The sequence below is a fragment of the Crocodylus porosus genome, unplaced genomic scaffold (genome assembly GCF_001723895.1).
Source record: "Crocodylus porosus isolate Cpor-Errol unplaced genomic scaffold, CroPor_comp1, whole genome shotgun sequence".
Classification (NCBI taxonomy): domain Eukaryota; kingdom Metazoa; phylum Chordata; order Crocodylia; family Crocodylidae; genus Crocodylus; species Crocodylus porosus.
The window spans coordinates 48,910,826-48,933,712 of NW_017728909.1; the positions used below are offsets into that span (position 1 = coordinate 48,910,826).

General features: G+C 42.2%; 1 protein-coding gene across 2 annotated transcripts in view; it reads right to left on the minus strand.

The window, feature by feature from the left end:
* ANKDD1B (ankyrin repeat and death domain containing 1B) overlaps positions 1-22,440 on the minus strand; it is a 39,015-nt gene extending 16,575 nt beyond the window's left edge. The window contains exons 1-8 of one of the 2 annotated variants that reach the window (XM_019532227.1): positions 20,845-22,440; positions 17,246-17,344; positions 8,983-9,081; positions 8,782-8,886; positions 7,729-7,827; positions 4,434-4,532; positions 3,059-3,157; positions 1,741-1,839 (exon numbers count right to left, since the gene is read on the minus strand). In XM_019532227.1, the coding sequence (XP_019387772.1) occupies positions 1,741-1,839; positions 3,059-3,157; positions 4,434-4,532; positions 7,729-7,827; positions 8,782-8,886; positions 8,983-9,081; positions 17,246-17,344; positions 20,845-20,910 (765 nt within the window). In that variant the 5' untranslated portion in view covers positions 20,911-22,440. The remainder of the gene's footprint in view (positions 1-1,740; positions 1,840-3,058; positions 3,158-4,433; positions 4,533-7,728; positions 7,828-8,781; positions 8,887-8,982; positions 9,082-17,245; positions 17,345-20,844) is intronic. The other variant, XM_019532228.1, reaches the window with a different exon arrangement.
* Between the last annotated feature and the right edge of the window lie 447 nt (positions 22,441-22,887).

Sequence of the window (22,887 nt, forward strand, 5' to 3'; positions counted from 1 at the left end):
GCTTAGAGCTAAGTGAATACTTTTTATCAGGTAAGTTATTGATATGAGGGGCCCTAACCCCTGTAGATGCACACAGGTGCAGGGGGCTGTTCATGGAAACCCAATTGCAAAGCCTTGTCCCTAATCTCTTTTTGTTCATTAATTACCTAGAGCAACTTACAAACAGCAAGTAAAGAAAACTGTAATTATTCACTGCACAATGACACTAAGTAATTCTTTGTCTGGAGACTGTCTACAAGCAGTTCATTATAAGCACTTCATATTCACAATGTGCTGGCTTGTGTTTTAGTTGAACATGTAGGTCATATGGTGGCATTTCTGCTTTCCCTCCAGACCTGATCTGGAATTGCAATTGTTCAAAACCAGACTTAATGAGCATAACTCCAGATCAGGTTTCTGGGGTGATAGATCAAGTCCGAGAGTTGAAAATCCACTTTCTATGAATATTCGCTAACAATCATTTAAAATATGCTGCTTTGGTGAGAATATTTGCTAGTAAATTATCTTGGTAGACTATTAGTGTAAAAGGAACACAGCTGGAAATTAAATTTTACTATGCAAGTGATTTTTAGTGGAAAAAAATGAGGTATTTACCCAACAGATTGGTTAGGAATGAATCTGTGAGTCTTAAATAGATTTAAAAAATAATTCAGCACCACTACCATATAGGTAGTGTTAACATAAACCATACCCATTTATTCAGGGTTTAAAAAAAATAGAACTCTCATTCAACTTTTTACTGTGAATATTGCAAAAATAAAAACCTGATATGTAAGGGAATAAAATAATTGTTCCTTCAATGCTAAAATATAAAATAAATGCTTGGGCCATTTATATTACAAAATCCAGATATTTTATTTTAATATTATAATGTAGTATAGTAGTGCCCAGGCTTCTGGCCCTGTGGGCTGGATAAGTGGCAGGGGGTCAGACTGTGGGCTGGATCCCACACTGTATTGGTCTGTAAATATGATCCCACACGCTGGCTTGACCTGCATGCTAGATATGGCCATATACCAGTTGCAGTCATGTGGTGATTCAACCCTCCATGCTTGGACCCGGCCAGCGAGCACTCCCATGTGCCAGTCCAACCATGCGTTGGTGCAATATAACACACAGGGCCATGTTATCTGGTCTGCAGGACTCCCCACAGGCCCATAAATTTGGCAGCTTAGGAGTGGCAATTAATGCTGCCACTGTTCATCCACTTCCATATTTCCTAACACATGGGAAGCCTGGGGGGGCTAAATGGCTCTGTGGGCTAGATTTGGCCTGAAGGCTGCAGGTTGAGTACCGTTGCTTCAGTACAATAAAGTAATTTTTAGGATCATGGTAAATCTCAAATGTAATAAGAAATCCCATGCCTAAGATGGCACACAATTTGAATGTTATAAAACGTCATAGAACGAAACAAAATCAAGGTAGGATTTTACATAGATTCTGATGGGATTCTTTTTAAGCAGAGTGTATGAGGACATTACGGTGTTTTCCCCATTTAAATAATGAACTTTGCAAAGCAGGAGCTATCTGCAATGTTATAATTACACCTAGCATAAAGGGGCTCTAAGATTGTTGGTTCCCACATACAGCAACATCATCAATGCCATTTACATTAAAATAATTAATGATAGAATAAGTAACCCTACAGCCAGTAGAATTCTAATAAAAGGTAATCAAGAAAGATAAACCATGCTAGACAACCTTGAAGTCATGCTGAAAGAACTACTTTTATATGCTTACCTCAGGTTTAGTGACGAGATCTATATTTTTACCAATAAGAAATGTGACTAAGGATTCATGTCCATTCTGTGTTGCAATATGCAAGGCATTATTGTTGTGCTAAAAGAAACAAACAAAGGGCTTTTTAATCACTGGAACTAATTCAGAGTATTAAGGGAAATTCTTTTTTTAAGATGGCTACCCATACAGATGAAGCTTCAGTTTAAAATTGTGCTATTAGTCAAAAAGTGCTTATAGTAAAATGATGAAGTAGGAGATCAAATAACACAACATATCAATATGAATGTTTACTGGAATATGACACTGGTAGCTGGCAAAATAAGTTTCTAAAAATTCAACTCTCCTCTGATCTATTCTCAGGAAAAAGAAGATCCAACTTATTCAGTTAATCCTTTGCCACTGAAAACGAAGCTTTCCCTGTATCTCCCAATCCTGTAGATTGGTGTGACCTTTAACAAATAACGATGCTCAGGTTTGCACACTTCCCAAACTTCTGAAAAAACCTGTTAACGCTTTGGCCAAAAGAAGCAAGAATGGGCTTTTTGACAATGAAACATAGAAAAAATTATACTGTAGGTAAAAAGTTACCCTGGTGGATGATGAATTATCAAATGCTGCAGTGACTCTAAGCTAAAACATATCAGAAATATGTTTAGATTTTAAATGGAGTTAGAGTGTTATAGCTGTGATGGTCCAATAAATGTATAAAGGTGAGGAATTTTTTGTGATATCTTTTATTGGACCAACTGCATAGCTGGGAGAGAAGATAGATAAGCTTTTGGGCCCAAACTCCCCTTCCTCGGGTTTCTTCCCCAATTATGTAGTTAGTTTAATAAAAGAAATAAAGAAAACACTCACCACTTATATTTACTACATGCAGCAGCCACTGTCCCTTCTGCTATCAGAACATGCTTCTGTTCTCAGTTTTTTAGGGACCAAGAGGTTCACCTCAAATTCCTGTGCTAAGCCAAGACCATTAAACAAATGAAAATTGAACCTGAATCCAGGAATCAGATGTGGACAACATGTTTATCATCAGCTCAGTTGTTATATACTGCCAAAAATGCAGATTTTTCAATTACCTCTGGTGATTACTTTTCCAAGCCATATGTTTTATTACTGAATATAAAGTAAATAACAAATGCTCAACACAACATAAATATCTAGTGTAATTTTTTCCACTATCTTAAAGACCTATTAAAAATATTGTTTCCCCGTCCTTACAAAAAATATTTGCCTTTAGTGCATAGAACATGGCCCTTCACAGAGTCTAGGATGTCCCATTAACTATACCTGCGAAGAAATACTATACACATACTTTATTAGAAATGTTGATGTCACTTCCTGCTTCCAGTAACATCTCAACACAGTTTTCATGACCTCCTTCAACAGCCAAGTAAAATGGTGTTTCTCCATTCTAGCCCAACATAATAAAAAGAAAAATGTCTGTTAACATTCAATCTGTGCAACTGTGAAACAGATCTACTTTGCCATGTTATGTGGTGCATATGGTACACAAGCTTAGCCAGAGTGATACAGAATAAGGAGAAAATGAGGTTTGGTTATGATGGTAATAATATCTGAATCCTTTGTTATTAACATGTGCATGGTTACAACAAAAATTTCTAACAAATATATCCTTATACTAATCCAGTACAAATATACACAAGCTCTATTTTCATATTTTTATTGCTTTTGTGTGTTTAAAATCCCCACGCACTACTAGACACAACTATGACCACAGATTGCAATGACAGACACACCAGTAAAACAATATTGCTATGGGTGTGATATGTACTGGATGGATTGAGTGCCAGAAATTAGTTTTTGCCAGCCCAATTTTGCATATTTCTGATGTGTTCTTGATTTTGGCATCAGCTAAAAAGAGCAGTAAATCTCCTACATTTTTATTTTTTAGATTTAATAAAAATCAATCCATAGCCCTGGTGAGTCTTCAGAATAAATGAGATACATAGCACAGTTACCTAAAATCCTTGTTTCTCATTTTTACTTAATACTTGTGCATATTTAAAGTTACCCCACCATTTCAATGTTTACTGTAGCATTAGTCTTTTCTAACTTTCTCTCACTTACCAACATGGGGATATTTTGGTTGGTATTTTAGTAAATTGGATGCTAATGAAAGGAACGAGCCTGACAATCATGGAGTTGAAAGACCTCTGTTTAACCACAGAACAGACTGAGTATGTGCAACACTTGCAGTAGCAGCAACAGTTTTATCATGTCACTCTGCCAATGGACAAGGTCATTCAGGAAGGACCACACTGAGGTGCAGTTTGTGTCCCGTTAATCCATGACCTCTCTGCTGAGACAGCAGAATAGAGTGCCAGCCAGAGGGGAGATTTCTGTGATGTGCCCATCTGCTCATTATGTATAAGGCACTTCATTACAGAGTGGGCAACAGATGACAGCATCTTCCATACCCTACTGACCCAAGCTAGATGAAAGCAGAAACACTGAGGTAAAAATCTATAGCATCTCTTCATTCTCCTTTGTTGACTTAGCATAAAGGCTTAAAGGAACTTTGATGCATGCATGCTCTGTGCTGACTAGTTTATAGAAACTCTATTTACTTTACAGCTATTTTGGTTTTATTTTTAAATCTTGGCTTTTATGTTTGCCTTGCATACCTTTTACCTTTATTTCCCTCAGCATCTTCTGTGTATTCTCACCTCATTGAGTTCATTTATTTCTTCCCATTGATTCAGCAGAATTTCCACCACCTCACTGTGACCATTTTTAGCAGCTAAATGCAGTGCAGTGTTTCCTTCCTTTAAACGTAAACATCCAGAAACATAATGTAAGCCCCAAATTAAGTACAGGGTGTTGCAATTACAAGAAAACAATAGCTTCTGGACTTTAGGGAGATATTTAAATACAAGGCACTGTGGTATCTTCATCTACTGAACATAGACAATATCAGATCATAGGCCTGCACCTCAAAAAGGGAAGAAGCAGCTCTATGGGAGATTCAGATATTTTCCCAATACTGAGGAAGTCTGAATTAGCACAGGGAAAGGAAGATATAAGGATGTAGTGGCTGTATCAGTCTCTCTGCAACTTCCCTGAAGTTTTCAAAGTATCCACCTATGGAATGGCCTGAAATCTCTGCCTACCCTGCAACCAAGTAAAGAAAACCCAGCCCTCAAGAGGGTAAGGCAGAGGGAAAATTGTAAAGTGTTTCCAATGGAATTTTGTTTCATTTTACAGATGTCTCCATGAAAGGAATCTAGGTCTGGCTAAAAGCATCTTAAAAAGCAACAACTTACAAAGCTTGAGGGCCAAAACCTCAGTTGGTGTAAAATGGTGTAGTACCACTAAAATAAATGAAGTTATCTTCACTGTTTTCCCCCTGCCTTACACCATGCTCAGATACTTACAAAAAGAAAACAACAAAAATAAAACAAGCACACACACCTATGGTAAACAGCAGTGTGAGAAGAACTATGGGCACCAACAGATGTGCACACTCCCCCACCCCTCCACCCCGACTCCCAGTTCTGGGGCTGTCAGGAAGAAGGGAGAGGGGGGAAGCGAGCTGCTGGCTGTGGTTTGATACCTTGATGCCTGAGCTCAGGGGGGTCACAAGGCAGAGAGGTCCTGCAGCTCAGGCTGGGCAAACCCCAGCTGGCAGCTTGCTCCCCCTCTTCCATCCCTTCCTGCTGACAGCCCCAGGGGCAGGGCTGGGCCACATTAGCGTATCTACTACTATTCCCCACAGCTTGGTGTCAACTGCAAACTTGCTGATGATGTACTCTATGCCATCTTCCAGTCTGCTTATGAAGACACTGAACAAAACCAGGCCTGGGACCAAACCCTGGGGCACTCCACTTGATACCAGCTGCCAACTAGACATCAAGACATTTATTACTACCTTCCAAGCCTGATGCTCCAGCTAGTTTTCTATCCATCTTACAGTCCATAAGCCCACACTTCCTTAGCTTGCCTGCTAGAATGTTGTGGGAGACCATATCAAAAGCCTTGCTAAAATCAAGGTATACCACATTCACTAGTCTCCCTGCATCCACAGAGCCAGTCATCTCATCATAGCAGGCAATCGGGTTGGTCAGGAATGACTTGCCCTTGGTGAATCCATGCTGACTGTTGCTAATCACCTTCTTCTCCTCCATCTTCTCCTCCTCCAAGTGCTTAGAAATAGATTCCTTGAGGATCTGCTCCATGATTTTTCCAGGGGCTGAAGTGTAGGTGACTGGTCTGTAGTTCCCTGGATCCTCCTTTTCTTAAATATGGGCACTATGTTTACCCTTTTCCAATCATCCGAGACCTCTCCTGATCATCCTAAGTTTTCAAAGACGATGGCCAGTGGCTCTGCAACCTCATCAGCCAACTCTCCCAGCACCCATGGGTGCATCCCATCTGGCCCCATGGAATCGTATATGTTCAGCTTTTCTAAAGAGTTCGTAACCTGTTCTTTCGTTACTGTTGGCTGCTCACCTCCTCCCCAAACTGTGCTGCCAGTTGCAACAGTCTGGGAACTAACCTTACCTGTGAAGATTGAGGTGAAGAAGGCATTGAGCACTTCAGCCTTTTCTGCATCCTCTGTCATAAGGTTGTCTCCCCCGTTCAGTAATGGACCCACACTTTCTCTGATCCTCCTCTTGCTACTGACATACTTGTAGAGATCCTTCAAGTCTCTTGCTAGCTGCAATTCCAATTGTGATTTGGCCTTCCTGACTTCACCTCTGCATGCCCAAGCAATGCTCTTATACTTGTCTCTATTTGTCCGAGTTTCCACTTCTTATAAACTTCCTTTTTGTGACTTAGTTTACTGAAGAGTTCCCTGATAAGTCAAACTGGGTTTCTGCCATACTTACTAGTCTTCCTACACATTGGGATGGTTTGTTCCTGCACCCTCAGTAAGGCTTCTTTCAAATACAGTCACCTCCCCTGGACGCTTTTTCTCCTCAGGCTGGCCTCCCAGGGGATCCTGCCCATCAGTTCCCTGAGCAAGTCAAAGTCTTCTTTTCTGAAGTCCAAAGTCCTTACTCTGCTGCTCTCCATCCTTCCTTTCCTTGCTGCCGATGTCACCATGGCTGCCTGTGTGTGGGTTCCTGCTCACTGCCACCACGCCCCCGCCACTACTGCCACTGCCTGTGGGCAGTCACCACGCCACCCCAGCCTCAGGAGGCACAAGTCGTTCATGACCCAGAGACTTTCAACAGGCCTATCTCCAGTTTCATACTGGAGTTCTCAACCATCATACAGCTCTTTTACATAAAGTGCAACTCCTACTCTTCTTCCCTGTCTGTCATTCTTGAACAGTTTATACCCATCTATGACAGTGCTCCAGTCATGCAAGCTATCCCACCAAGTCTGTTATTCTGATCACATCATAGCTCCATGATTGTACAAGGACTTCCAATTCTTCCTCCTTGTTTCCCAGGCTCCATGCATTTGTGTATAGGCACCTGAGGTAAGTTGCTGATTGCCCTGATTTCTCAAGTATGAAAACACCTCTCCTGTTGCCCACTCCTGCTTGCTCTTCCTCCAGGTCTCCTACTTTCCTCAGGGCTCGGGCAGTTCAGGAACACTGCTAAGTGTCTGTCTGCATCTTTATGTGCCACAATAGCTTTGAAAACCAGGCCTGAAGCAGCATGCCCAAAGTCACACAGGAAGTTGACAGCAGAGCAATGAAACCAAGACTCCCAATTCCTAGGTCAGCAGCTTAACTATTCAACCACCTTTCCTCTTCTAGTATTAGCTTTGGATTACATCATCTATATTATTAATAGACATCAAAAAGCTTCTAGATAATAAGCACTGAGAGTTCCAGGGTTCTTCAAGGGCCACCCAGTATCACTAACCTAATCTCTTGGGCTATCCTTACAAATCATACTATTGTCTCCATAGGTGTAAGTCTTTCAGTTACACAAGTAACTACACTGGTCTCACTTATAAACTTTAGGCACCATTATATTTTGAGTTATATGGAAAAGAAAAGCTTACCTGATCCTTTTCAGAGGTGAACAGCCTGAGGGAAATCAAACTGTTTATCATGTCAACATGGCCTTTTTCAGCTGCCAGAAGGAAGGGTTTTCTACCTTTCTGCAACAATGCCATCAGAAGAAAGACATTAACATTGCAGAACTTTCACCAGCTACTAGTATCATGGCTTATATATAATGAGAATATGCTATATTGTTGTGGATAAAAATGTACATATGCTGCATATATACATAAACATACAAAGATCTGGAGTCTAACTTTGTACAGGAAAAGGAAATTTTCCTCAGGATGAGAACTGGATTACCTCAAAGAAGCATTTATAACCTGACCAAAAAGTCTAAAACAATAATAATGGAAACAGAAATTGCTCCAAACTGTTACTTCTTTTGGAGACTAACATATTCAGAGGAAGGATAATTTCATTAAAGCATGAGGTTCTCTATAAAGGACATTATAGATGTCCAAAGACATCTATATTATATATTGCATGTGACCAGAATTCTGAAAATACCGTCAGCTACAGATATCTGTGGCAGTCATAGAGGCTGAATGCAATGGCCAGTACTAGACACTTCAGAAGATGCAAGATGCTCCATAATGGACAACTATGGAACAACCTGCCCCTGGAGATAAATTTTCTTTCTAATCAGGTCAGTTAGCTTATGGCCTGAAGCATTAGATTTGCTTCCCTGATTAAACTTCTATGTTCCTTTTGCTGACTCTAATGCAAGCTATGGGGCTGAGAACTTGCATAGTCAGATAAATACAGCCACTGGGGTTCAAAGGTGTTTTGCCTCTTACAGGAGCATAGCATATTTATTATTGGGGATATGAAACTGCCACTTCACAAGGCAAACTTCTAAAGTGAGATCGTAATGCAGCAGGGCAAGAGGAGATATTTGAGCAAAATGTAGGTCCCTTCACACTGATAAAAATCTGAAGTTCATATATAATAGCTGACTATAAGCTAATACCCTTCATCACTGAAACAGACCTCACAATCTCAAGGTAACAAACCCATAAATCCTATAAGTAACTGAGCATATGCTGTACCTTATCAGGCTTGTTTAATTCATTCAGGTGAAGATCCTGGATAAAGTAATCCACTGTTTTAACATTATTGTTCTGAGCTGCAAAGTGCAGGACGTTCATCCCATCCTAAGGAAAATAAAAATAAGCTCTTTAAGGTTTGATTAGACTTCCTTTCAACATAAAAACATGTTTAATGTTAGTTAAAATATGACACTGACAAACCTGATTCTTAGCCGTTTGATCAGCACCAGCTTTAACCAACATTTTCATTATGTCTATGTTTCCAGACCAAGCCGCAAGATGAATTGCTGTCAACCCATGCTGCAAATAAATAAGGCAGAAATCATATTTAAAAAACCCAACATGCCACAATTCATAGTCTTATATGATGACTTTGATGAATGAGACAGAGCTGATTTTATTCTCCAGGTTTTAGGGCTTCCCCGCTAATATTGCCACTAGAGATGGGTGGATAAATGTGGACATATACATGGGGGTAACCATTATTTGTTCATGGTGGTGGCTCATTTTACTTTTCTTTGTCCTGTGTTTCTTCCCTTACAGTGCCTCCAGTAAAACTCTTAGGGCACTCTATCCACTTTTGTGCCTCTTCTTCCCTCAGACTCATTAATTAAAAGATGCAGAACAAATTAGCTTGGATGCTGCACTCTGCTACGGTGGCTTTTGGTTCCAGAGCTAACACAAGCACCACTAGGTTGACTGTCTCTGCACAGCACTTCCTTCTATGATACAGACATCCCCTGAAGTCCTCCAGATCTGTGTAGATAAAGATTTAAAGGACTCTTTATTTTTCCTTCCAACTTGTTCACTTTGTATATTTGTGTTCACTGCAATGCACACCTTCCCCCAGGGTCTAAAACAGGATGCAGAGACAGTGTGAGGAGCCTGCAGGAAGAATTGGAAAGCCCTGCAAGGTCAAGGAACTGTGATGTGATTGAAATAACAGAGACTTTGTGAAATAGCTTGCATGACTGGAACACTGTCATGGATGGGTACAAACTGTTCAGGAAGGACAGGTAGGGAGGGGAGAAGAGGAAGAGGAGTTGCACTTTATGTAAAAGAGCTGTATGATGGTTGAGAACTCCAGTATGAAACCGGAGATGGACCTGTTGAAAGTCTCTGTGTTAAGGTTAGAGAGGAGAGTAACAAGGGTAATGTTGTGGTGAGTGTCTGATATAGACCACCAGATCAGGATGATGAGGTAGATAAGGCTTCCTTCAGACAAGTGGAAGAAGTTTCCAGAATACAGGCCATGGTTCTCATGGGGGACTTCAATACAGCAGTGCACAGGCAATCTAGGAAGCTTTTGGAGAGCATTGGAGACAACTTCTTAGTACAAGTGTTGGAGAGACCAACTAGGGGCCATGCTTTTTTGACCTGCTGCTCACAAATGGGAAGAATTGTTGGGGGATGTGGCAGTGGATGGCACCTTGGGCAGTAGTGACCACAAGATGACTGAGTTCAAGATCCTGAGGAAAGGAAGGAAAGAGAGCAGCAGAGCAAGGACTCTGGACTTCAGAGAAGCAGACTTCAACTCCCTCAGGAAAATGGGCAGGATCCCCTGAGAGGCCAGTCTGAGGGGAAGAGGTGTCCAAGAGAGCTGGCTGTATTTGAAAGAAGCCTTACTGAGGGTGCAGGAACAAAGCATCCTGATGTGCAGGAAGAATAGCAAGTGTGGCAAGCACGAGCTTCGCTTAGGAGTGAACTCTTCAGTGAGCTTAACCACAAAAAGGAAGCTTACAAGAAGTGGAAGCTTGGACAAACAATTTGGGAGGAGTATAAGAAATATTGCTTGAGCATAGAAGGGTGAAGTCAGGAAGGCTTGCTAGTTGCAGCTAGCAAGGAACATGAAGGGTAGTAAGAAGGGTTTCTACAAGTATGTCAGCAACAAGAGGAAAGTCAGGGAAAGTGTGGGTCCCTTACTGAATGGGGGAGGCAACCTAGTGACAGGTGATGAGGAAAAGGCTGAAATACTCAATGCCTTCTTCACAGGCAAGGCTCCCAGACTGCTGCACCAGGCAGCACAGTTTGGGGAGAAGGTGAGCAGCCAACAGTGCTGAAAAAACAGACTGGAGACTATTTAGAAAAGCTGGACATGTACAAGTTGCTGGCCATTACCTTTGTAAACTCATGGCGATCAGGGGAGGCCCCAGATAACTGGAAAAGGGCAAACATTAGGGCAAATACCATTTTTAAGAGTAGAGATGCTTTTAAGTGGAGCAGAGCTGAACAGCTTGAGGGGAGATGCAGGCTACTTGCAGAGGCTCAGGACTCTCCACTCCGCTGCCTTTGTCCCAGGAGCCCTGCGCTGGCTGCACATCCCCTGCCCACCTGGCAGTGGGGGGCACAACTCACTGCTCCTACTGGTGCCAGGCAAGAAGGGAGCCCGTGGCCAGTGCAGGGCTTCCGAGGAAAAGGCAGCAGAGCAGAGAACCCAAAGCCTGCAATGAGCAGCCTACATCTGTCCCACACATAAACTGGGGGGGAGGGGGACACATGCCCCCCATGCCTCCCCCGGGGGTGCCCATAGTGGCAGGGAGTCACCCCCCCACCGCCTGGATGAGCCACCTGTGGCTCCATCCCTCTCCCCCGGGTCCCATGCACTGCCCTGGCTGGGTAGCGACCCCAGCCCCTACCCCACTCCCTCCAAAACCATGGGGGCCTCTATCTGCCCCCTCCCTACATCCCTACCCCTCCATAGGCCTACCTACAGGGAGCTGCTCTCCATGCTGCCCGGCAGCATTCCTGGCCATATGCGTACATGCAGCCACACGCATGCGGTGCCCCCTGGGTCTCACTCCCAGCAGACTCAAGCAGGGTCCCTTGCAGGCTAGAATGCCATCCGCCTGCAAGGGGAAATCTGCCATTTCCTGAGGGAACCCAGGCATGCAGGGGCCCCAGCCTTGCAGGAGAGAGGGAACCCAGGCATAATTATCAATAAGCGTTATAAGCTACAATACCCAAAAAGCCAATAGCCAATAATGTCATTTTCCCTTTTATTGGTGCCAATCCCAAATGCAACTGATATATCGGTGCACCTCTAGATGGTTCCATGAAATTTGTCCTCGATTTCTTTACTGCTCAAAATATATTTAAAAAGCTGGAAAGCAGCAACTAAAAATAATTTATCACAGAGGATATTTTAATGTTGTTCAGAAACAAATTACCCAAACACAGATGATACAGACTTGCAATTCATAGTGATTAAAATTACACAATGCTCAACTCAACAGTAAACTTCCTAAAAGCCCTTTCTGAGTCACTTTTACAGAGTATTATTGTTCAAAGACAATTGTCCACTTCTTATAAAATCATTCTGTTAGCATTATATAATACAGTTATTCATTTTAGACTATTCCATATTAACCAAGTAGATGGTTTTTAGCTTGTCAGACAAAAGTACATAATAATATAGCTAAATCAGTGTAAACATTTTGCTTACAACATTACAACATTTACTCAAATACTGATATTATTGGAGAGGACAATTAAGCTTCTAAAATACAACTCTATTGTTCCTTGCTTCTATAGGCAAGTATTTTATCACAAGGCAAATTTAGAGCTACAACACAATCGGACATGCACGAGACATAAAAAAGTCGATTCAGTTGCAAACCCTGGCTGTGGTAAACAGGCTTGGTCCTATGATTTTATATCTATCTTTCAGAAAGACCTCCATAGTTGGTGTAGGGTAACTACTCAGCCATGCTAAAGGCTTTTCAAGATCCTGTTCCATCTCACTTCACCTATAAGGTATATGATCCATTAAAGGAAGGGGAGAGTTTGTGATATGCAGACAGACATCAGCAAGCAAATGACACAATTTTCTTCCTTTTGGAACCCAAATGACATAATACATTCATTTTTCCAGTGGCTGGCCCATAAAGGGACTCAAATAGGACTGAAGAGCAAGCCATACGAGGAAAGGCTAACAGATATAGGACTGTTCAGCCTAGAAAAGATAGGACTTTGGGGGAATTTGGTGGCAGCTTACAAATATATCAAGGGTGAGCATCATGGGCTAGGCAAACGACTATTCACCCAAATGCCCCAGGGGAAAACCAGGAGCAACAGTCATAAACTCCTAGAAGAAGGTTTCAAACTAGATATAAGGAAAAAAATTCTTCACAGTTCATGTGACCAGACTCTGGAATAGACTCCCAGTGGGGGTGGTGCAGGCAACTACCCTGGAGATCTTCAAAAGGAGACTGGACATACATCTTTCTAGGGTTATTTGACCCCAGCAGTCTTTCCTGCCCAAAGCAGGGGGGCTGGACCCGATGATCTCATGAGGTCCCTTCCACCCCTCAACTTCTGTGAATCTGTAAATGAAAACACACTGGCCCAAACTCAGTCTAAACAGAATGGAAATGGTACTGGCAGATTAGGAGAAGTCACCTATTGGGTATGGTAGCCATGGTGATTGCCTCTTTGCCTGAGCAGGATTTACCCAGGCTTTCGTGAAAATATTTATTTATTTAATGTATATGCCTCCCTACCAAACAAAGCAGTATGCAATTTAGGGGTACACCTCTGCATCTTCTCTTACCCTGGAGTGCCAAGGAACTTCAGTTGTTTGAATGCCTCTGTCATCTCACATACAGCATTTATCTTGGTTGTGGACTTTACAGCAATTATTCATGCCTTTTTTACTTGAATACTAGAATATTGTAAAATACGGCATGTGAAACTATCCTTAGAGACCTCTTTAAAGTCACAACTGTTTTTACAGTGGGATAACCTGCTGATCCCTAAACAGAAAAGAGTTACCTTAGTAGTTTGAAGACTGTATTGGTCTTACATTCACTTCAGGTTGTTGTTTTTAAAACACAGCTTTACTTATAATATAGTTGCTTCAAATGCCTCTATTGGCTAAAGCTAATTGAGATAAATTTGCTTTTCACATACACTACACATACACATTTAATCTAGCACTGTAAGGACGTGTCTACACATCACTGTGCTTTAGTATTTCCTTTTGGAAGTACTAAAGCACAGCACAGTAACTATCTGTACTGCGACATGTGCACAGTAAGTGCATGGTTAAATTTTGCCACTACTTCACTATAGCGGTGCACTAAAATGGGGGAGCACGCCGCTATGGTGAAGTAGCTGCCAACCGTGTGTAAACTCGTGTGATTGCTATGTCGCCATGGCGCACCATACAGCAATGTAGCACATTGCTACGGCAATGCAGGGTGATTTGTAGATGCACCTCAAACGCCCGAGTCTGTATCTATTGAAGTTGATGGCCAATGGAACAGAATATTCTGCAGAACAAAGAGTAGTTTTATTGCAAATGCTTGCCAGAAAACATATGCAACAGTAATAAAATACCTAGGTGGAAGAAACATGGCTATAAGACTAGTGTCTTGGCACATTTTCCTGATCAAACCCGTCACCTCATTTTTCCTTTTGCTACTTCAGTTTGGATTTTCATTTGCAACAGACAGCCAACATTTGCACAATTTAATGTATAAGCCTACTCACAAAGCAACTTCCTTTCCCTCTTTGGGACTCACCACTGACTTCATAGTCAAGTGCTTTGCCTTACCTTACATTTAGAACATGACTTACTTTTGTATTTTAGAAACCTATGGATACCACATGTAGGAGAAATGGATCATACAATGAAGTAATCTTAAATTTTACAGCTAATTATTTGTCCTCCCTGGCTCACAACAAAAACCATAGTCAGGATTTCTCAATGTAATTTAATTTCTTTTTTGTAAAAGAACAAAAGCATAAGACGTTTTCCATGGAAAATAAATATTTAGAAAGGATATAATTATTCCTAGGTACTTTACAAAATATCTCAAACTGAAGGTTTTGAGAAATCTAAACCCCTCTTCTCTCTTAAGGTCCTCAGAATAATAAATTCCAAATACAGGAAAGGAAAGAAAAACAAAGTCGTAAATGGTTTCATAGTTTCATAGTTAGTAGGGTTGGAAGGGATCTGAGCAGATCATCAAGTCCGACCCCTGCCATGGCAAGAAAGAGTACTGGGGTCAAACGACCCCAGCAAGGTTGTGTTTAAAAAAATACAATACCTAATTATTCATACTTTTTTTTTCACAAGCCATCTCACCACACAGAGTTATCTGATGCAGAGATGACTGTAGCAGGGTCAGGGGCCCGGGACAAATCAACCTGTGTGGGGGCCTGGACATGGCAACGGTGGGGGAGGGGGAGGAGCCGGATGTGAAGCTGGTCCAGCTCCATGGGGCCCCCAAAGTGCAGGACCCGGGGTAGTCACCCCAATTCGGCTCCCCCCCTCTCCCAGGGAGAGCCCTGATCTGATGTACAAGGTCTGTTAAAAAAATTATTGAGACTGAACATGTATTTGTGGTACAAAGTATTAGATGGAGGGCATGGCTTTGGTCTGGGCATGTTGGGACTCCTCTGGACAGGTTTGCAGCTCATGATGTTTCTGCAGTTTTCTGTGGCCAGCAGTTGAAGTAAGATTGTTGTGTCTTGCATCCCCTTTCGTTATGTCAGAGTGTCCAGAACAACATGCGTGCATTAAATTTTGCACAGAAATTGGGAAAATGGCAAATGAAACATCTGAATTACTTAAAATAGCATTTGGTGATGACACAATGAGCCATGGAAGAGTTTTTGAATGGTATCATCTATTTAAGGAAGGACGATCATCAGTCAAAAGTGATGAGTGTTTCAGACGTCCTTCAACATTACAAAATGATGAAAATGTGGCAGCGGTTCACACAGTTTGATTCGAAATGATAGGTGACTCACTGTCCAAGAGACAGCAGAAGAAGTTGGAATTTCTGTTGGTTCATGTCATTCAATTCTAACCAGTGATTTGGGAATGAAACAACCAGAAAAACCACCAGAAAAGTGGATACCTGACTCTTGGATGCTTCACCATGACAACGTGCCTGCCCACTCAGCACAGCTTGTGAAGCAATTTTTAGCCAAATTTTAGCCAAACACTGTATCCCACAAGTGCTGCAGCCTCCATATTCACATGATATGGCTCCATGCAACATTTTTTCTTCTCTCAACTAAAGAAAACCTTGAAAGGAAGAAGATTTTGTGATGTGGAAACCATGAAACAAAATTAGGCTGAGCAGCTTTTAGCAGTTCCACAAATTGCTTATCAGAGGTGCTTCCAACAATGGTAGAAACATTGCGAGAAGTGTGTGGCTGCAGACAGAGCATAATTTGAAGGAAATTAAGCTAAAACCCTGTAGATAAAATATTTTGTTTCCTACAGCATCAGTCTCAATACTTTCTGAACAGCCCTCATATACTTTCTCCTCCAACTTTTACAGTATAACTCAAGTTGATTAGAAGTTTCTCAACTAAACATTTTTTTTCACTTTCCATAGAAAATATCAGTTTGTTAAAGGTTTCACAGATCCAGGGTGAATTTTTTGGCTAAAGCAACAGACAGCAAACTGGCCAACTGGTTAGGACATTCATCTGGGACATGCAGAAAGCAGAACAAGGTGACATCTTGGGGCACCTACACACGTGCTGGATTTCTGCTCCAATGCTTGCTAATTAGCACATCAGAACAGACTTTATTAATCAATTCTTCTAGAATGTGCTAATTATCATGCACCAGCAGCCTCCGCATCACATGTATTCAGTGTCCCTGTGCTTCAAAATGGCGACGGGGGCACCTTAACTAAAGCTCCTTGAGCAAGTTTAGTTAAAGCACCGCTACTGCCATTTTGAAGCGCAGGATGCTGAATATACATTACATTGTGGGCACTTTAATTAGAGTGGTTCTAGGAGCTGCTTTCATTAAAGCACCCCCTTCTACCCTGGAGCACACATAAAGATGCTCATTGAAACTCATGGGTTCAGAGAGACAAACTTTCCTAGCCAACAGCTTACTTGGTGTAGTTGTTCTAATACAGAGCACTTGAAGGCTGTTTCTATTTATAGAGGATGCCAGATTCATTCACAGCTCCCCAGGATTTTGGGGCGATAGCAGCTGAAAGTCACCATTAGACATAGATGAATACATGCACACCAACAGCAGCAGTGTTGCAATTATGGGCATCCTCAGACATACTGTATTGCCTCACCTGGGCTGCTTCCTAAACTGGAAGCAGTGCAGCTAATTAGCACTGGTGAGCAGTATTACCAGCTTGACCTGCTCAGTGTCACATGTATGCAACTACACTGCTTCAAGGTCAGGGAGTAATATGTTTGAAAGTCACTACTGCCTGGCCTGGTAAATTTGCCTTGCATGGACCTGGCTTAAGACTGCAGCCAACTGTCCACCTTTTTAATTTAACTTTGCTTGTCTAAAATGTTTGTGAGGCAGGGGAAAGGCAGGTTCTTACAAATTAAATGACAGCTAATACCTTGTAAAATAGAGGGAAGCAAGAAGATCCATTTTCTCCATATCTGTCAGTACTTTTCCACCAGACCATTCTTAAATGGTGTACTGTACATTAACCAACCTGTGAAAAACAAGTTTGTTTACCTTATCTGCTATATCAACCCTGGCTTTGTGATGGAGAAGAAAATCCACAGTGGAAAAATGACTTCCTGCAACAGCGAAGTGGAGTGCTGTGCGTTTCATCTGAAATAAGCACAACCTGAGTTGGTGGGTATGAAATATAGTTCTTTTCATTAGACAGACAGTCAGGACTTCTGAAGTCCCTGATCACAGCTCACTATTATGTAATCCTCTGCAAGTCTCTCCTTGACAATAGCTAAAATTTGCAATTTTATGCGTTTGTTTTCTCCTGCTTAACTTAAAAAACACCATTGAATGATGTGGTGAAACCAGAATTCTTTAGGTATTTATATGCCAATGATAAGCCTTTCAGTAAAACCAACTGAGGAGGCAAACAGAGATTAAATAATCACCCGTTCCTTAGAGGAGGCATTAATACAACAAAAATTCATTTCCACAATTCCCATTTTATGGTTTGATTTAAAAAAGCAAAGGACTCAACTTCTGGGATTAGATTCATTTCTTGACAGCGTCCTGATTGCTGAATATTTGCTTTTAATTGTATCTATGCAATGCATGACTGGAATTATCTTTTTCAGTATTAGTCACCTCTTCAGTATAATACATTATCTATGCAAAACAAGGCTTACACCCAAAAAGTAAAAAGTGAGCAATTTTACACACGTAAACAGTCTCAGTGTACGCCTAGGTATAGGTCCTAAATAAAAGTTAATCCAAATTAACAAACAATGCGAATTTCAAGTGGACTGATTAACCTGCATTTTAACCCAGTATGGAAAATTTCATAGGTGGCCTTAATTTGTTTTAATGTAATGAACTTGTGTTGAGCTAAACCACATTAAAGACATTTTAATTCTGAATAAGAGTCTCTACATCAGAATTTAATCAGTTCAAGACCACTTAATCTATTAAAAAGTGAATTTAGATTAATCTTCCTGAGTTTCTCTTGTGTAGATAAGAGCTTACTGAGTTCAATGGGTCTACTCACAGAAGTAAGGCCAGGTCAACCAGGTATATAATGAGACAGAACATGTGACAGTTGGGCCAGAAAAAGTTACTTGTATAGATTAAGTTACAGAAGCAAAGTAGCCTTCCTTCCAATGCAGTTCATTTTGCCTGGAGAGGGAAGTACAAAAAGGCTTGAATAAACTCTGCCAGTTTTGCCAATTTAAGGTAAGCGCACATTGCCTATACATTACAGCAGGGGTCGGCAACCCCCAGCACATGTGTTGAGCATGGCATGTGAGGCCATTTTCCTTGGCACACTTTGGTGCCAGGGAGGCAGCAGCTGTTTGCAGCCTCCTGGGTGCAGCCAGCCCCAGCTCTGGGTAGCTGCTGCCAGCCAGGAGCCAGGGCTGCTCCCAGCAGACAGCTGGGATGCCGCAAGCACTGCTGGGAGCAGCCTGGGCTCCATGGTTATCAGCAGCTACCCAAAGCTGGGGCCGGCTGCAGCCTGGAGGCTACAAACAGCTGCTGCCTCCCTGCCCCCAGCCCCAGCCCCAGCAGGCACAGTGCCGGCACCTGCTCACTTCCCGGAGCCTGGGGCCAGGAGATAGCCAGGGCCAGGCCGGGAGGGCAGCAGCTGCTTGTAGCCTCCCGAATGCAGCCAGCTCCAGCTCTAGGGAGATACTGATAGCCATGGAGCCTGGGCTGCTCCCATGGAAGCCCTGCTGCAAGCAGCCCGGGCTTTGTGGCTATCAGCGGCTACCCAGAACCTGGGCCAGCTGCAAATATCTGCTGCCTCTCCACCCCGGCCCCAGCCCAGCTGCCTCCCAGACCCAGACCTGGCCCCAGGCTCTGAAGAGGCAGCACATACCGGCAATGCTCCCTGCTGTGCTGCCCTCGCTGCTTCTGCAAAGCAGCATTGGAACCCATGGAGCAGGGCACGTGGGGCATGCAGAAAGCTGCCTGTTCCCAGCTCCCCGCTGCTCTGCGGCAGGGGCTTTGGGTGGGGGGCAAGGGGCAGCAGGGCTGGGAGGCGGGGGCAGCAGGGCTGGGGGGCAAGGGCTTTGGGTGGGAGGCAAGGGTCATGAGCAGGGCTGGGGGGCAGGGACAGCAGGGGTGGAGGACAAGGTCTTTGGGTGCAAGGCAAGGGGTAACAGGGCTGGGGGACAGGGGCAAGGGGCACATGCAGGGCATCCTGCCATGTACCTCCTGCCCTCATTTTGTTTTTCTGGCATGCCGACACTCTGGCACCTTCCAAGGTGGGTGTTGTGGGGGGTTTCAGCACTCTGGCCAAAAACATTGCCTACCCCTGCACTACAGTATATCTACTCTGGCATAGTTCTCCTACTGTAGACCAGGCTGAAATCTATTTTGGATCAGAGAGTTGGACAGCATATTTCTGAAATGGGATACTGTTGCTTTAATCCCTTGAGTCCCATAAAGCAATATGAAGGCAGCAACGATTTTCTACATCCCTGAATTCCACTATCTGTGCCTAAGAAGCAAGCAACATATATTGATGGAAAAATATTCTCGTTTGAGAGAATGTAATTACAAGGATCCTTTATCTTTCTTTTAAAAAGAAGGATTTAGGATTCCACATGCAGGTTGTTTTTTCTGTCCACAGAAAACATACAAAACAGCCCACTTCCTCCCACCCGCAACAGAAAACATATACGAGGCAAAGAAAAAACTCAATAATTTGAGACAAGTAGTATTAGAACATTCAACCCCTGGATGGGTTGTAAAAGGGAAATGAAATGCAGTAGACCAGCCATTGGAAAGGGGCAAAGGCCCACACATTGTTAATAGGAGATGTCTTGGGCTAGTATTCATCTTTAAACTCTACAATGCATTGCATAAAATATCCTAGATCAAATTTAGACCAATGGTCTAAAGGACATCAGTGGAATTCCATTTACATTCACCAGGCCTGAATTCTGATTTCACTCATCAGTCAAAAGTTTCCAGTAAAGTACAGTTGTGTTTCAGTGTACACTGAATGGTGCATTACTTGGAATTTCAATCCATAAAGGATGGTACCTGCATCAATCAACTCTAACAAATGTGAGGTTACATATTATACAGAGGGGAAAATCAGAACTGAGAAATTAAGATAATTGTGCAAGGCCACAACATCAGTATCAGGGCAGAGAATGTAATTCAGCAGCTCTGGGATCCCAGCAGGGTTCGAAATGAGGAAGGCTCCCCAAAAGAGATGAGAGCCCCCTGATAGGAGACAAGAGTCCTCCATAAGCCTCACCATAAGAAATGAGATCCCCCAGCCCTCCCTGTGCCTTTCTAAGCAGCTCAGACAGTGGCAGCAGCGGCTCCTTTTTGCTACCACTGCCACCAACCATTCCTGCCCCCGCCCAACCCCCAAGAGTCAGAGTAATTCAAACCCTGGCTCCCAGTCCTGAGCACAGACTTTTAACACTACAAATTCAAAGGCCTAGACCTAGAGTTATTAAGCTCCTTGCACTCGCTGAGTTTGGAGGTCCTCTATCTGACAGCTTATTCAAATACTTTTCTAGAAGGTAATGCTTAGGCTTATCATGCTAAAAGCAAATACACTAGTGTTTTTGAGATTTCACTTAACCACCAAACACAAGCTGTATTTTTTATCATCAATCTGTCAAACAGTACTTTGTACTCACAATATTTACAGCATTAATATTAACCTTCTTCTTAACTAACTTCTCCATGATTTCCAAATTGTTCATTTTAGCAGCATACTGAAACTCCTTCTCATCTGGTAATACTGTAGAAAATATAACAGTTCATGTTATTAAAGAAATATCCATGAGAAGCTTAAATGATAACTATGCTCCCCTTACTTCCTGTTATTTTGGATATGCACATCTGGTTTCAATATTTTATGTGAATTACTTGCTTTTCCTCAGAATGGCTGTTCCAAGATTACACTTTCCCCTAGACATCTGGTTGATCTTCCTAGTTCTGATTACAGCAAACAGAAATAGAATTTTCACAGCACAGAAAAACCATTAGTTGCACTGCCCAGAATAGTAACAGTTCACTGATAATGTTTCTGCCCCCAAAAACCACGAGACACTTTACAAATGTAAGCATCATAGCACAAACTACAAAAATTCTCTCACTTACCGTTTAAATATAGCCACCTCCTTTTCTGAAACCTAGAAACTGTTGGAGTGAACACACCAACACTTTACAATACAATTTAGGGAAGGAACTGAATTATATCATCCAACTAAAACTGTAGATGGTTTATCAGTAGGAAAAAAAAAAGATGATTACCTGTGCAAGAATTGTGTTAGGACACAGAATATTGGAATTCTTGTGGGAAAAAGTGCTTTGGAATTTATTAACGGGTCAGAACTTTTATTTTATGTTTCATCCAAAAAGACAGTACCACCAGCAACTTGGTACTCGACTGAGTGCTGAAGACTGAAAAGGCACCTACCTGGACAGCAGTAACACAATACTTTGTGGGCAATAGACAAAAAAAAGAGAATATAAAGAGTTAAAGCTAGACATCAGTCTGGCTAACTTGGAAGTTAGCACACTTCTGCATCAGTAGGCTTCTGTCTCAATATTTAATTAGACACTGATACCAGCAGGACATTAGTTGGAAAGATGTGTAAAATACACACAAATAATTAACTGTTTAGTTTGTAGGCTAAAATATTATAGAAAAAGAGGTACTTCGGTTCAGTACTATCAGAAAACAAAGCACTATGTCCTATCAGCAACTCATCCTGCAGCAACTACTGGTTCCTGAGAGATACATGCAAGTTCTGTCCCGCTGCATTCTAGCTTCATGTACTGAAATACACTGAGATTAGTTGAGGTTGAGGTAGTGTGAGCCACTGCACTACAACATCCACTTAACTGAACATTATACATTATCCCTCACCAGGAATAATCCACAGTCACATTATACAAAGCAATCTAGATTACTGAACCGGACATTTCCAAAACAATTTATTTTTATAGCCTTTTCTATGACCCTTTCAGAGCAGTATCCAAACACCTCACGATGAATGTATTTTTCCTCAAAATATCCTAAGGAGGTAAGAAAGTATTACTTAATCCATTTTATAGACGGGGACATGAACCAAGAATTTCAGCAAGCTGCAAACACAAAAAAGCTTTTCTGGAGTAAATATTAAAAGTGGAAGCTTAAAGTCATCAACAGTGACTTGTTACTCTAACCCAGTGGTCAATCGTGCAGCCTCTGACAGTCAATCTCAGTCTGTCAGAGGCTCCACAATTGAAAGCAGCAGGATGCACGTGGCTGGGCTGAGCCTTTCCCCCTGCCACCTGGGCAGGCCTGGGTGAGTGGAGTCAGAGCCTGAGCAGTTTGTCCTGGGGGGGCTGGGTGGGGGCAGGCCCAGGAAGACAGTGTGGGGACCAGGGAGCAGTAGATCCTGGGGTGCCCTTTACTTACCAAAAGTGATCTTCACCATAAAAAGGTTGGAGACCACTACTCTAACTAAAGCTATTGCTGTGCATTATACAGAAGTTCATATGCACTCTGCTCTCCTTCACATATAGAATACTAGAGTCAAGATTTCTTAGACTTTTAGGAAAGATAAATGTAAAGAACATTCCATTCAAAACATTAAAAAAATGTAAGGGCTGATGGCAGAAAATAATCCAGAAGTAACAATCTACGCGCAACAGAGACACACATCTTTTAAGCTATAGTATTCTGTATT